Raw genomic sequence first — 14,652 nt, 5'->3', positions numbered from 1 at the left:
GGATCGTAGTCAAACAGAGCCATAAGTATCAAACGGTGAACAACCTACTGTTGTTGTACAGTCAGACGTAGATAGTTTATCATTAACATTTATGGTCAAATAATGATTATTGATATGAAAGCTAAACCCCATTCATGACATGACCTTTTAACCCTATTGTCGTCCCTATGCTGGGGCCAACATTCTGCGACTATAGAGGCTATGCGCGTGACATCATCATCGTACTAGGAAGTTCTGTGGGAGGAACGGCAAAAAAGTACTTTCTGGCCTTGACAGCCCATACATCCAAAGAGAAAAGTCTGATTGCATTATTAAAGGAGCATTCAGTGATTTGGGTGATTTGGAAATCCACCCAGTCCGCCCTGGTAACAAAATGTGCACATACACGCTCTACAGTGGGGGGGAAGTGCAACAGGCCCGCCCCCACTCGATCATGATTGAAGGAAGGCCCCTCTCATCCTGATTGGATGAAGGCTTTGCCACCTGCCACCAAAACTGAAACTAGGGTTTTTTGACCCCAGGGGCTCACTGGGGACAGGGAGGAACTCCTTATATGGTCAGCACACTCTATAGTAGGGAGGATTATCCAAAAAAAAGGAAAGAATAAGTGATATTTGAATGAAGTGAAATCACTGAATATACCTTTAAACCATTAAGACCTGAAACTAGATTATACAAAATGTCTTTTAAATCCTGACATTTTTCGGAAAAACATGTTTCTATGTCGGTGGTGCTCAAACTATTTCATGTCAAGGAGCCCCAGAATATGTTTTGGCCGGCGAGCCCCATCTGAAAATATGTTGTTCCAGGGAACCCGAACCCCCATAAGCAAATATTTTAGTTCACTGTGAAAGAATATATATTCAAAGATTTGCACACATTTTCAAGATTCTTCAAAAATAGCAGATCTACAAGCTTGTCAGTGCTATGAGCTTGTAGATCTGCTATTTTTCAACAGCTAAAGTTTTCTGTATGAAAGACCTTTCGCACACCTAGAAGTCAGGCGTCTGCACAGGTGCAATGAAAGGAATAGAATGCACCCGCACACTATATTTGCTCAGTACAAGAGTATTTTTCTTTTTAATGCAACGTTTCGGTCCCTCCGGACCTTCTTCAGGCATTAACAGCTAAAGTTTAAAATTATACGTGGTTAAAAGCTATAAGGTTACGCAGATGGGTTAAACAACGTTAAAACTCACTTTGCCACTCTATTTGCCACTCACTTTATACATGCGCATACCCTCTATAGCAGACTATAGGCTCACTACACGTGCCATTGTGAGCTTATGGATGGACTATTTTTGAGGTTTGGCGTTGAGGAAAAAAAAGGTTGGTTGAATATAGAGCCCTGGGGGACTCCGGTCAGCTAAGTCTATAGGGTTGAAGTGGTTAAAAGTGTTGCTTTGTATGTTATGCATAAGCTTGTTGGTTTCTGTGATGATATTTGGTAACAAACTAACAGGTTTAGGGCTGCAACACATAATCAAACTAATCGATTTGATCGATTTGAAAAATCATTTAATAAAGTAATCGATTGATAATCCATATTTTGGGCATTATAGGCAGGAGTTCTTTTTTTTTAAGTGAAAAATAGTGAATATGCATTCTACAAGGTAAAAAACGCATCGCGAGCTTGTATATCGGCTATTTTCGCGAGACACCATTGTGCAGTGATTACTCGATTTCTTGATATATAATTGTTTTAATACCAAAAACAGCACTTGTTGAGTATTTGATTCATCGAATCGTATTAAGTTAATCCAATTAATTATTCGAAGATGATGTATAGTTGCAGCCCTCAACCGGTTGAAGATTGTGTCACTAACCTAACGTTTGTCAACAGAGCCAGACAACTTCACGGTACTCGTCTGTGTCTGTCTGTCTGTCGCTTGGCCTTTAGTAACGCATTAAGACCTGAAGTCCATTCTACAAATGCCTTCTAGTTGTAAACCAGTTAAACTAAACTCAAAGCTATTTCGTGCCAAGGTACCCCAGTTCACCCGCTTCGAATGTTATCTCAACCCATATCAACCAGTGGGTTACTTACCAAGACCATGCAATCGACCTCCTGCATGTTTACTGGAGCCTACTGGCTGCGATTAGGAAACACGGAAGTGAAAACATTGTGAAACTGATTTACGTGGCCGGTTAAGACTGATATATTACATGGGGACTTACGTGGCCGGTTAAGACTGATATATTACATGGGGACTTACGTGGCCGGTTAAGACTGATATGAGGTTAGGGGACTTATGTGGCCGGTTAAGACTGATATGAGGTTACATGGGGACTTTCGTGTCTGGTTAAGACTGATATGAGGTTAGGGGACTTATGTGGCCGGTTAAGACTGATATGAGGTTACATGGGGACTTTCGTGTCCGGTTAAGACTGATATGAGGTTAGGGGATTTACGTCGCCGGCTGATAACTAGATAGATAGTTTATTTGTCTCGGTCATGGTTTATCCAACATTATTACATACAGAAAAGGGGTTGACATGATACATGATACAAGGGGTTGACATGATACATGATACATGTGGCCGGTTAAGACTGATATGAGGTTAGGGGATTTGCGTCGCCGGCTAAGGCTGATATGAGGTTAGGGGACTTATGTGGCCGGTTAAGACTGATATGAGGTTAGGGGACTTACATGGCCGGTTAAGACTGATATGAGGTTAGGGGACTTATATGGCCGGTAAAGAGTGAGGTTAGGGTTAGAGTTGGGTTAAATTTAGGGTTAGTAATAGTAGGACAACACGACCAATGCCACGTCGGACGTCTCTGCGTGTTTCCTAATCACAGCCAGTAGGCTCCAGTAAACATCTACTGGTAAACCTACTGGTTGATATCGGTTGATTTTCATCCAAATCCGCTACCCAATTTGGCTACGGTACCCCTCCCCCCCCCCCCCCCCCCCCCCCCCCCCCCCATCTGAATCCCCCCCGCCCCGGGTCTCAATGGGTTTAAAAACCAGTTCAACTGGAAATCTCTTGTGATCTTAGGAACTGGTCCCAGTGACCCCCTGCCAGCCAGGTGTGCTATTTATTTCCTGTTTTCTACACTAACGTTGTTACGATGCATTGGTTTGGGTTATGGACCACACCTCCTTATAGCTCTGCCACCTTCTATAAAAAATTGCCCCGCCCATCATGTATTATTATGATATACAAAAGCCAAAATAAAACAAAATAAGACTTTGTTAATAAAGCTGTCGTGGGCAAGTTATTGGTTTGCTTGTTTTCAATGGTGTAACATAACTAATGTACATTTTATTAGATTGTTATTATTATTGTTATTATTTATTTAAGTAAGTACAGTTTTACTTTTGCTTTACTTGAGTATGTCTACATTTCAATACTTTAGATGCCACGCCCGAGATAACGACATTTGATTAACACCCCGAGTGGCAAAAACGGAGGTCTCCGTCCTATCAAATAATCCCGCTCGTCGCCCAGGACGGAGATTAATCAAAAGTTCCGTCTTTAATCATATAACGAAGCGCACCAGTCTACATGCTGGCAGCGTCGATTGAGCAACATTCGATGTAATTTCCGGTTGGGACGTCATCCAAAGTGGTCCCCCTCCATTTTATTGGATGGGAGGAAAAATCTTAAAACGTGAATAACTCATGATCTATTCTAAATCAATGTTTCCAATTCTAACGAAAGATTGTGTTTTTGACGGCCTATCGCGGTCCCATCGCTTGTCACGTTAGAAGTAGGCCTAATCATATCTCCCGTTGTTGTCGATCCCCTCAGGGGTGTTTTGGCTACATCTAGCTACATCTAGCTACTTCCAAAATGGTGCGGAGCAACCTTGAAATAGGCCCTGAAGCTGCAAATCGCTGGGCGCCCTGATTTAATGGTCCTAAATACCCCCGGTCGTTCGGGGTGTTAATGATCCGATTGCATACAGGCATGATTTGACATCATGGCTGTATCGTGGCCATGCGGGCCACTTTATTTCCTCCTGTCTTGTCCGTCCAGTAAAAGTTGGGGCTCGCCAGTAAAGGGTGAGATACTGACGAGCTGAGCTGAGTGTACTTCATCATCATCATCCTCCTCAACGTCAAGGCCACAGGTCAATGCTGCTCTCGTGTGGCGATCCCAGTCGGTGCCCCTCTCAGCTTTAATCGACTCCGGAACAGAGGAGAGCTTCATAGATCGCCAGGTTACCAGGTAGCTATGCAAATGAAGATTGATTTAATGCCTCTTTTGGGGACTTTTTTATTATTTCCACACAGCAACTTGAAGTAATATTAATAACATAGTTCAATGTTGAAGAAGAGTGGTATGCCCCTTTAACCACCACGCCAAAAGCATTTGGCTATGGCTCGGGGGAGATATTAGACTTTTGAAGCCATCAGGTCGAGGCTGTGACTGTGAGCCAGTCTGCTACACAGGCAGCAACCTGTGAAATGACATTTGGCCTTCCCCACTCAGTCAGGAGGGCAGACTTTGAGTAATTCATACTCCACTTTTAAAGCCGAATTTAAGTCTGTTCGGGACTTAATTTGGACGGAACCGAACAGACTTAAATTCAGCTTTAAAACTTAAAAGTGGAGTATGAATCGACCCCTACTCCACATAGTAAAAACGACTTGTTCATGTATGTTATATACAGACGTACAGTAGATAGACGTACTCTTTGTTGTGGAAATTATAAGATTTCCTTTAGAGAGAATGAATAATTACAACTAAATATCTTTAGTACATTTATTTGATACAACAGGGATTGAAATGAGAATAGACACTCCAAAACGGCTGTGGCTGTGGCTCAGGAGGTAGAGCAGGTCGTCCAATGATCCATGGGTCGGCATTTACCATTTAAAACGGACAGCGTCCATGTTGCCATGAACCTACATACAGAGTTCCAGGAGGGTGGAAGGTTAACCCCAAGGATACTAATGTAATCAGACGACCCTGGTGCAGTATGTTGGCGTATACATATACTGTAGTATAATGGTCCAATGTTTGTGTGTAGAAGGTTTTGTGCAGATTGCTCAAGAATTCCATGGGGATCGATTTGAATAATAATTATTCCTGGTGAGTTTATATCACTGGTAATATTTCCTTTTTTGTGGCAAAAATGTGGCAGACTGAAAAAGAGAGAATTCTTCAATGATGCAAGGAGTCCCAAATATATTACTAAGATTTATGTGATTTATGTGATTTCATGTGAATAATTGCTTTTAATCAAGGGGAATGTAATTAAATATCATCTCATCTGCATCTATTTTGTCAACATTTATATTTAGTCCATTTAGTATATTTAGGCCATCGTTCTCACGATAAATATATATATTTTTTTTAAACTTGTTTTAAAAAACATCTGCCTAACAATGATGTCACTGGTGTCTGGTGTGCTGAAGCAAACTGAAAATCCCTACTGTATCCTGTCATTTAAACGCACACTTGCGGGCCGTTTCCGTATCCGCTCCATACCGGATCTCCAACCTGTGAAGTGAATTGAAACCTTGCTTAGAGTATACTCTTAAGATTGAAACAGCTCCACTAAACATTTTATTTTGAAAGTCAAGTCCGGACACCTTATTCGTTGTTATCGTGCAGAGCTTCGCTAGACGTTTCGGTGATCATGTGTTGTGTGTTTGTAATTCAATTTAACTACTAGTACTAATAAACCTTCACCTCGACTCACGGAGTGTTCATCAGAAGCTGATGATGCATGCTATTCTGTAGCAGCAATCAGCGTGTTGACAAACAGCAGCATGCTGAAAGCAGTCGTCAAATTATACAGACTGGGTATGTTTTGGACATTTTGGACACATGCACGCACACACGCACGCACGTGTAATATACACACATTCATCGCTACATGTGCATTGACTGCATTCATGTGCTGTGTTGTTGTGTTTGCTTGCTAATTTGACGCATTGCTTACTATAGCTCAGCTGTTATGACAAACGGTGTGTAGAGAACAGCTGGGGCCTGTTTCACGAAACTTGGATTAGAGATTAAACCGGGATTTGAAAGATATCCTGGTTTAATATATCCTGGATCAACGATTAACCGGTTTCATGAAAGCTGGTTAATCTTGCCAGATTATTTTTGCCAGTTAAACTGGATATGTTGAGGCTTGATTCTGTTTCATGAAAGCAACGCAACGCCACATACATTACCATGGAAACTAATGCTGTGGATTTAGCCCTATGATTTAGCCTGCTCCGGACCAGGTTAACACAACAGCCAGGTTTAACCTAATCCTGATGTCTTTACTGTTTATTAATCAGTCAATTTGATCACAAACCAATGGATTTTCCCCCCACACTTGACACAGTTACTGGCACACCCAAAATCATCATATATACACAGTTAATATGTGCATGTGTGTTTGTGTGTGTGTTAGGTTGGGCACAGGTGATGAAAAACAACCATGCCCAGCCACCCACACACATAGCTCCGTAAAGGGAGTGGTTCCACCACTCAATAAAAATATTTATTGTCCCGAAGGATATTCATCTTCACAGGTCTGTTCAAACACCCACAACACATAGCACCGAAAAAACACAACACCAAGACAATACATAAACATGAGGTCCCCACCGCATTGTCCAGATGGCATGAGGTTGAAAAAGCGATACAGGGGATGATCAGTGTCATTTGATATCGAAATGGCCTTATGTTGTCTTTTTTCATAGCTGACAGCACTATATCCATGTTGTGTACATTTGTTTGTTTGTTTGTTTACATACAGGCCTTTTTTAATATGTTGGATTCATGTTAATGTGTAATTTAATTTAAAGTATATAAAGCACCAAATTGCTCAATACTTAGTAAACCTGACCTTTGGCTTGCTCACCTGAGCTTGTACAAGTAACATCTGCTATTTTTGGCAAATGTTCCCCCCAAAATAGGGATACTAGGGTTCAAGTGGTTCATGTAAAAGAAAAGAAAAAGTTCCTATAACACAAAGATTAATAGTTAATGACAGACGATGCAAGTTTGGAACACTGAAAAGCAAGGATGCATACCCCACCTTAGTATGCAATACCCGTTATATCCGTTTTAACCGTCTGATTGCCTCTATCCCTTTTATGCCCATATGGAGATCCCTGATGTTATCAGTATATGGGCATATATGCCTGTGACCCTTTTATGCCCATATATGGAGATCCCTGATGTTATCAGTATATGGACAATTGGACATATATGCCTGTGTCCCTTTTATGCCCATATATGGAGATCCCTGATGTTATCAGTATATGGGCATATATGGGGGGGGGGGGGGGGGGGGGGGGGGGTTGTGGAAAGTTCTTGTGCAATGGTAAACACATGTGGAGAATGTGTGAAGAGTGCAAACAGTTAGGTATGGGGAATTCTGCTGGTGTAGGCTGGGCGTTGCCATGGCAATCAATTGGCTAAGGTAGAGCCTGGGAATTGGACAGGTGTGGGCAATACACTCATTGGGTCCACTGGCTGAGACTGACCAGAGCCTTTTCTTTCGGTTCTGGACAACAGTGTATCTGACCGACTCAAGGCCAGGCACTGCACTCCCTGTGGTGGTGTGGAACGTGTGTGTCAAATTTGAAGTCAGTGGGGCGAACGGTTCTCGAGTTACGTGGATTACAGACGCATGTAGCCTACAGAGAGTTGATGCATTTATTGTAAGACAGACCATTTGGGAACAATGCAAGTTGGGAACGCTGATGCATACCTCACCCTAGTATGCAATACCCGTTATATCTGTTGTCGTAGCACCCATTTTAACCGTCTGTCTGTCTGTGAACCTTTTTGTGCCCATATATGGACATCTCTGTATCTGACTGTCTGCCTGTATCCTTTTTATGCCCATATATGGAGATCCCTGATGTTATCAGAATATGGGCATATATGGGCCTGGCCTAGGGGCCATGTTATTCTGACGAATGTGTGCGTGCATGTGCATCATAAGACCCATAAGTCCCACTAGTGCCACCACAGTCCCAAAGGTCTTTACACACTACTACATAACTGTGCTGCTACACCCAATATAAAATGGGAAGTGGGCTTCAAGCCAGCTAAACTCTCTTTTGGAATGTTTGTCCTCCAATGAACAGACAAATGTTGCACAGGAGTGGATTTATTACAAAAAAGTGTAAAACTGAAACACAAAGAGAAAACACAAAACAAGAACTTGTTACTAAAAGTCACGTGTGTGTGTGAACTAAAAATACAGCAAGCAAAGTAAATAAGCATAAATGTAAGAGGTAAGACAACATGTGATAAGTGCTGAACTACAACATGTTTATTTTTCCTACTGTACATACACAAATTACATACTATATAAAAATAATCCCAACAAATGCACACCTAAGAGGCTTCACGAAACTAAAGCCATGTTTTTGTAACCCCGGTACAAATTTTGCAGTGGGTTTGGTTGTATCGAGTCGAGTTCAGTGCTGGTTTTGGGTGGTTCCTGCTGGTTCTTGCCGTTACGTTTCCTCCTCATCCTGTCGCTGCATCTCCTCTATCAGTCTCTGTCGTTCTGCGGCCTGCCTCACCCGCATCAGCACCACACTCTCGTAGTCTCGCTCGTTGCTCAGAGAGCCCTGTGGGGACACAAACTGGCCCGGCTGCGTCGCTGAGGCAATGACCTCTGGCTGTCCTTCGAGCCACGAAATCTTCAAGGGGTTTTCGTTGAATCCGCTTTCATTCTTAAATGCCAATTCAGCTGCTCTGACGGTTGCAAATTCGACCACAGCACTTCCTTTCTTCTTACTCGACACAAGCACATTCAAAACATCCCCGTACTTTTGAAGAAGTCTGTGGAGAATGTCTTGAGAGTATCCCCCGTTAGATTCGTCCTCTTTTTTACACTTCCACTTCAATTTTAATTTGGGGGTCACCCGGCTGCTGTTGGAAAGTCTCCCCGCTCTGGAGTCTGTGTGTGTCCTGTCCGCTGGGTGCTGCTGCTGTTCCTCCCTCTCCCTGCGGATGTGTTCTTTGACCCGCTGCTGCTCCTCCTCCAGCTGCCTGGAACCCTCCTCTCTCAAACGGGCAATCTCCTCCTCAAGAGTCTGGGGGATTTTCACCTCCTCCTGGCTATGGGTTTCAGCCTGTCGCTCTCTGGCCTCAAGGTCAAGTTTAATCTTCTTTCTCTTGTCATCTAATTTCCTGGTCCTCTCCTCAGCTTGTTTCTTGGCTGTGCAGATCTTGTCGTAGGCAGCCCTGGCTGCAGCATCAGTCAGAATCTCTAAAGCCTCGGATAACTGGTGGAAGAGGTCCGCTGCTTTGGGGTTGTCTGGGTTCTTGTCTGGATGGCATGTCAAGGCTTTCTTTCTATATGCTTTCTTGATCTCTTTCGACGTAGCAGTGCTTGCGATATCAAGTAAACCATACAAGTCCATCTGGAGGAGCTCCTTTGTTTTTTTAGACATTTTCTCTGCAATGCCCCCCAAATAAACAGAAAACACAATAGGAATAGGATACAACGCAGTGTTTACGTTTCCACTTAGTCTGACATCACAAAGTCTGAGTCATCACTAAGTCTGACATCACAAACTCCATATTTGGGCACAGTTCATCTAGAGCTCCATATTTGGAGCCGGCAGAGAAATCTGGTGCTGACATCATGCTAAAAATGCTCCATATGCACATATAGCGCCTGTGACTCATGATCGTGACATCAGTGTGATGTCATCCATAGGCCAAGCACAATATAAAGGCTCTTTCCGTCACAGATATAGTTGAGAAAGGGGAGAGAGTGCAGAAACTTTGACACGAACAGCGCTAGTCGGCCTTACAACCTAAATAGCCATGCATCGTCGTCATACAGGGCTCTTTGGAAACATACTCTTCCTCAATCACCAGGGTTTCACAACGCTGAGGAGGAATCCTTATTCGGTCAAATTGCGTCCATTGCTTCGGCCCACGAGAGGTAAATATCTGAAATGTCTAATGTGTGCTGCTGACTATTTCCTCATTTCATTTCCATTATATTATGGAGCTGTGCACCTTAACCCATTAGGACTGAAGCAGCAGGCTGATTCTAAAAATGCCTTCTAAATCATGACCTTCTGAAAAACTTCAAATATGTATTTAATACTGTACATACTGCACAGAACACCAAAAGGGGTTCCCGTCCTGAATGGGTTAAATACTTGTATCTGATCTGGAGTGTTGCGAGCCTTCTGCTTTGCAGACATTTCTCTCATAATCACCAGGGTTGACATTTCGGTTAAGTTCTTATTATCGGACACCACTGTGGGGTGGCGGGGCCTACACTTGGACAACCAGTCACTTTCCTCAGAGTAGTATATTTTATAATTGTATTTAACGGTGATAAACTCACTAATATTGCACCTCTATGAATGGACTGCTTGGGTACTCTCTTGGGTACTATCTTGGTGGGATGTATTTTGGTGGTTCCCAAACCTTGTAGCTCGAGAACTAGTGAAAATCTACAAACTCGCTGTGCGACACATGCTTGTAGATCGGCTATTTTCACTGACTTTTCATTGACTTTCTTATCTTTTGAAATTAAAAATGACATATACGTACAACTTACATCAATGTTTTATTCTTCATTCCAGAGCCGTCTGTGGAGTCCAGCCTGCAGGTCAAGATGAGTTCTCCTCAACCAGCCGCTACTTTTTCTATTGAACATAAACCTGAAGACCTCCTGGACACCGGGACGGTTTCCCAGGGCACCAACACTGTTTCTGTTGAGCAGGAACCCGAAGACCTCATGGACACCAGGAGTGTTTCCCTGTGCACCAGCACTGTTTGTATTAAACAGGAACCCGAAGACCTCCCGGACACCAGGACTGTTTCTATTAAACAGGAACCTGAAGACCTCCCGGACACCAGGACTGTTTCAATTAAACAGGAACCCGAAGACCTGGACATCATGATTGTTACTATTAAACAGGAATCTGAAGACCAACTGGACCCCGGTAAGTTTCACTAGTTTTACCGAATTATTCAATGATGACTTATGTGTTTTTCCGCTAATGTATTTGTTACACCAGCATTACTGTTGTGAAGCAGTCCTCCTTTTTATGATTTTGCTAATAGAAGTTTTTAAAAGGAGCAATGCCAATTTCCATTTGGCAAAGAGACACAAGTAGGGAGATAAGTGCTTTGAGATAAGTGTCTCCCGACATGCACGGCAGGTTACAACTAACCCGGGGCTTCCTGTGAGGTTAGGTTTAGGGTTGGGTTTTGGGTAGGGTGTCAGAGTAGACTCATGACTGTAGGACTTTTAGTATGTCGCACCAAACACATGCACCCTTAGAAATAGACTACTTGGAATGGAATGTCCTCACACTGCCACATGTACAGTATAAAACAGGAAACACTGGCATGGAAAAGAAATGTAACATTTAATCATTTTCTCTCATTTTGTCTAGACGTCCTGCAACTCACTGTGTGCAAAGAGGAGGTTTCCGCTGAAGAGGAGGAGAGGATCAGAAGTCCGGTCAAGGAGGAACCAGAGCCTCATCGGGAGGAACTACTTAAAAGACCAGAAGAGGTGAAAAGTGAAGATGGAGGGACAGAGCCCGTAGCCAGCACCTCAAATGAACACATGGAAACACAAGCTGATGTAGAGGACTCTGAGCCAAACGGCAATGACCTCTCTTCACACGGCTCTGAATCAGATGTCACTGAGGACAGCGATGACTGGCCTTCACACTGTTCTGAATCTGACACTGAAGAACAGGGTGATGAGTGGGAGGAGACCACGGAAGGTCGGTCGGCTTTAAACGCACTGAAATCACACAAGAAACAACATGTGGAAGGACAAAGATTGTCTTTGAGCAACACGCTGCCCCAGGACCTGAAATCGTCGAAGCAAACGCACTCCAGGAGGAGTCGCACAGGGAGAAAGCGCTTTAGTTGCTCAGTGTGTGCGAAAGGATTTAGTGAAAAGCGAGTTCTTAAGAGGCACATGATGACTCATACGGGGGAAAAGCCCTATGCATGTAAAGTTTGTCACAAAAGCTTTAATGAGAAGGGAAATCTCAAGAAGCATATAAGGATACATACAGGGGAAAAACCCTTCAGTTGTACAGTCTGTGGCAAAGGCTTTTGTCAGAAAAGTAACCTGGGAAAACACTTGAAGACTCATGAAGAGGATAAGCCTTTTAGCTGTGAGATTTGTGCCAAGTCTTTTAGTTTAAAGCAAGTTCTTAAGAGACATATGAGGACTCATACAGGGGAAAAGCCCTTTCGCTGTAAAGTTTGTGGCAAAGATTTTGGTCACAGTGCACATATGAAAACACACATGCGGATTCATACTGGGGAAAAACCATTTAGTTGTACAGATTGTGGCAAAGGATTTACTGATCATGCAAATCTGGTGAAACACACTAGGACTCATACAGGGGAAAAACCCTTTAGTTGTAAAGTTTGTGGCAAAGGCTTTGGTCATCATACACATCTGGAGACGCACATGAGGACTCATACAGGGGAAAAGCCCTTTAGTTGTACAGTATGTGGATTAGGCTTTAGTCAAATGGGTAATCTAGGACAACACATGGGCACTCATAAAGGGGGGAAGCCCTTTACCTGCACAGTTTGTGGCAAACACTTTGCTCGAATGAGCAGTATACCAAGACACATGAGGACTCACACAGGGAGAAAACCTTGCAGCTCATAGGTTGCTGGTAGAGTATATTTCTGTCTGGGTAGCAGTGTTGATGTTGTCGACTAAAATTATGACGAAAAATGTTCGACTACCTTTTCCGTCAACAAATACAAATGACTCAAATGTTAGGGAGGGATCAGTGGAGAAGAGATCCAGTTGATTATAAAACCCCCATTCTCCAACCCAGCAGACCCAATGAAGCAGTAACAAGAAAACTATCTCGCGTGAGGAGCGAGTTGCAGCCAAGTCTTTGGAATCACTACTTTACTACATTTTCTAATGAATAGTTAAGGCCAACAATAATGATTTCAGGAAAAAGAGGAACTAACCAGGTGCTCAACGGAGATATCAAAACGTGTTAATGATAAAAAGGTGCTCACACAGATCAAAAACAGCATCAAGATTATGATCCCATTTTGAAAAAAAAATATGATTTCATATTAAAGGACCACTTCACCACTTTTCAACATCTCTTCATATAATTTGTCCTCACTAATGTTCATGATAAAACACCACCATTTTTTTCCTACTCAGTCTGTGTCTCATAGGAGGGCTTTGGGCAGTTCAGACACCCGTCCACCAGTGACATCATCATTAGGCAGATTTTTTTTAAACATTTGTTTTAAAATACATTTAGATTTTTATTATCGTGAGAACAATGGCTTCAACTTTTGCATTGCAACTTTTCAGGAAAAGAAAGCCTGCCGTTTCTATTAGCTTGGATTCACCATCGATGATGTCACTGGTGGACGGGTTTCTGAACTGCCCACAGCCTTCCTATGAGACACAGACTGAGTAGGAAAAATTTTGGTATTTTATTATGAACATGAGTTAGGACCAATTATAGGAAGAGAAGTTGAAAAGTGGTGAAGTGGTCTTTTAAGATATTCTTTATTTCCACTTTGAAATTGCTCTATATAAATAAAGTGTGGGGTCACCAAAAAGCTTCCTCCATAAAACGTGGCATAAAAAAGTCTGAGAACCCCTGGTTCGAGGGCATTGAAAAGGCAATCAACGTCCTCGTTCTTGTCTGTTATGACAATAAGCCACTCCTACAGTTCTTACTGGTATCTTAGACTCTAAGATAGTTATTTATTTTTGTTAATTAATAAAGGTTTCAGGTCCTTTCCATTTGTGTGCTGTTTCATTACAGAAATGTTATCAGAAAGGTGTCCAGATTTGTCAGGTTTTTAAAAGGTTCAACAGACACTGTACACGTCACAAAATATATTGGTTGGGTTGATCTTTAACCGGTTTTCTAGGTAACTTTTGGTGTGATAATGACTGCATCCACACAGTAGAGTCACAAAGATGCCAGTTGCCGCGAGCGGCAGGAGTCTCTTCCTGGTTTTTAGACAGCTGGTGGATGGAAATGAAGCTCCACCCACGATGCAACTTGCAGTGTCGGCAAAGCGTTTCCGGTTTAGTGGCCGACGTTGCAAATTGCTGTGTGGGGGGAGCTTCATTTCTATCCACCAGCTGTCTAAAAACCAGGAAGAGACTGCTGCCGCGAGCGGCAAGAAGCATCTTTGTGACTCCACTGTGTACCTGTAACAATGGCTCCAACTTTTATAAAGTCACTAACTGGAAATGTGCACGCACGCACGCACGTGCACACACACACACACACACACAGTTTCCGTATCCACCCGGATGAAGTACTATACAGTTTTAAGTCCAAATTTTATTCTGACCCCTCCACGAAAAAGGCCTAGTTGTCCTGACCCCTTATCCATCATTTATACATTATGGATAAGTAGTGTGGATTTATACTGTTATTCATTTATAGTACTCCCAGTCTAATCACAGAACATGCTGCCACATGCAGTGAAATAAAATCAACTAACTAAGCTCTGTAGGGCAGGTGTAGTTGGACGTGTCTTGAAGTTTGTCATCATGCCCATTCATCAGAAACGGATTGCGGAAATGGGAAGAAAATAATGTGTTGATTTGAACAGGTGATTTGATTTCCCTTGTGTGTGTATGCAAGAAGACTCGTTTTCTTATGGAGCGGGTGTGTTTGCATGTTGTAAACAAGGTAACTAAATTATTATGGCTACTGT

General features: G+C 42.7%; 2 protein-coding genes across 3 annotated transcripts; one reads left to right on the top strand and one right to left on the bottom strand.

The window, feature by feature from the left end:
- Positions 1-4,911: 4,911 nt before the first annotated feature.
- On the top strand, positions 4,912-13,718 carry LOC306935181 (uncharacterized protein). 2 transcript variants are annotated; one of them, XM_079518101.1, is made up of 3 exons: positions 4,912-5,046; positions 10,533-10,895; positions 11,352-13,718. In XM_079518101.1, the coding sequence occupies exons 2-3, from the start codon at positions 10,565-10,567 to the stop codon at positions 12,599-12,601; spliced, it is 1,581 nt and encodes a 526-aa protein (XP_079374227.1). In that variant the 5' UTR covers positions 4,912-5,046; positions 10,533-10,564; the 3' UTR covers positions 12,602-13,718. The 2 variants fall into 2 exon arrangements, with proteins under 2 accessions (XP_079374227.1, XP_079374226.1); XM_079518100.1 differs by lacking the exon at positions 4,912-5,046 and adding an exon at positions 5,595-5,763.
- On the bottom strand, positions 8,363-9,448 carry LOC306935188 (dnaJ homolog subfamily C member 17-like). The gene has a single exon (XM_079518119.1). The coding sequence runs from the start codon at positions 9,375-9,377 to the stop codon at positions 8,433-8,435; it is 945 nt and encodes a 314-aa protein (XP_079374245.1). The 5' UTR covers positions 9,378-9,448; the 3' UTR covers positions 8,363-8,432.
- Positions 13,719-14,652: the final 934 nt, after the last annotated feature.

This window comes from Electrona antarctica, assembly GCF_951216825.1.
Source record: "Electrona antarctica genome assembly, chromosome: 13".
In the NCBI taxonomy this organism is placed as follows: Eukaryota; Metazoa; Chordata; class Actinopteri; order Myctophiformes; family Myctophidae; genus Electrona; species Electrona antarctica.
The sequence above is the reverse complement of the archived record's forward strand: the minus strand, read 5'-3'. Positions and strand labels throughout refer to the sequence as shown.

Excerpts from the sequence above, each read along its gene's own strand:
- LOC306935181 (XM_079518100.1), top strand. The coding sequence starts at position 5,730 with ATGCTGAAAGCAGTCGTCAAATTATACAGACTGG. Across the intron at positions 5,764-10,532 it reads CGTCAAATTATACAGACTGG|AGCCGTCTGTGGAGTCCAGC; the intron begins GTATGTTTTGGA and ends TCTTCATTCCAG. Across the intron at positions 10,896-11,351 it reads TGAAGACCAACTGGACCCCG|ACGTCCTGCAACTCACTGTG; the intron begins GTAAGTTTCACT and ends CATTTTGTCTAG.
- LOC306935188 (XM_079518119.1), bottom strand. The coding sequence starts at position 9,377 with ATGTCTAAAAAAACAAAGGAGCTCCTCCAGATGGACTTGTATGGTTTA.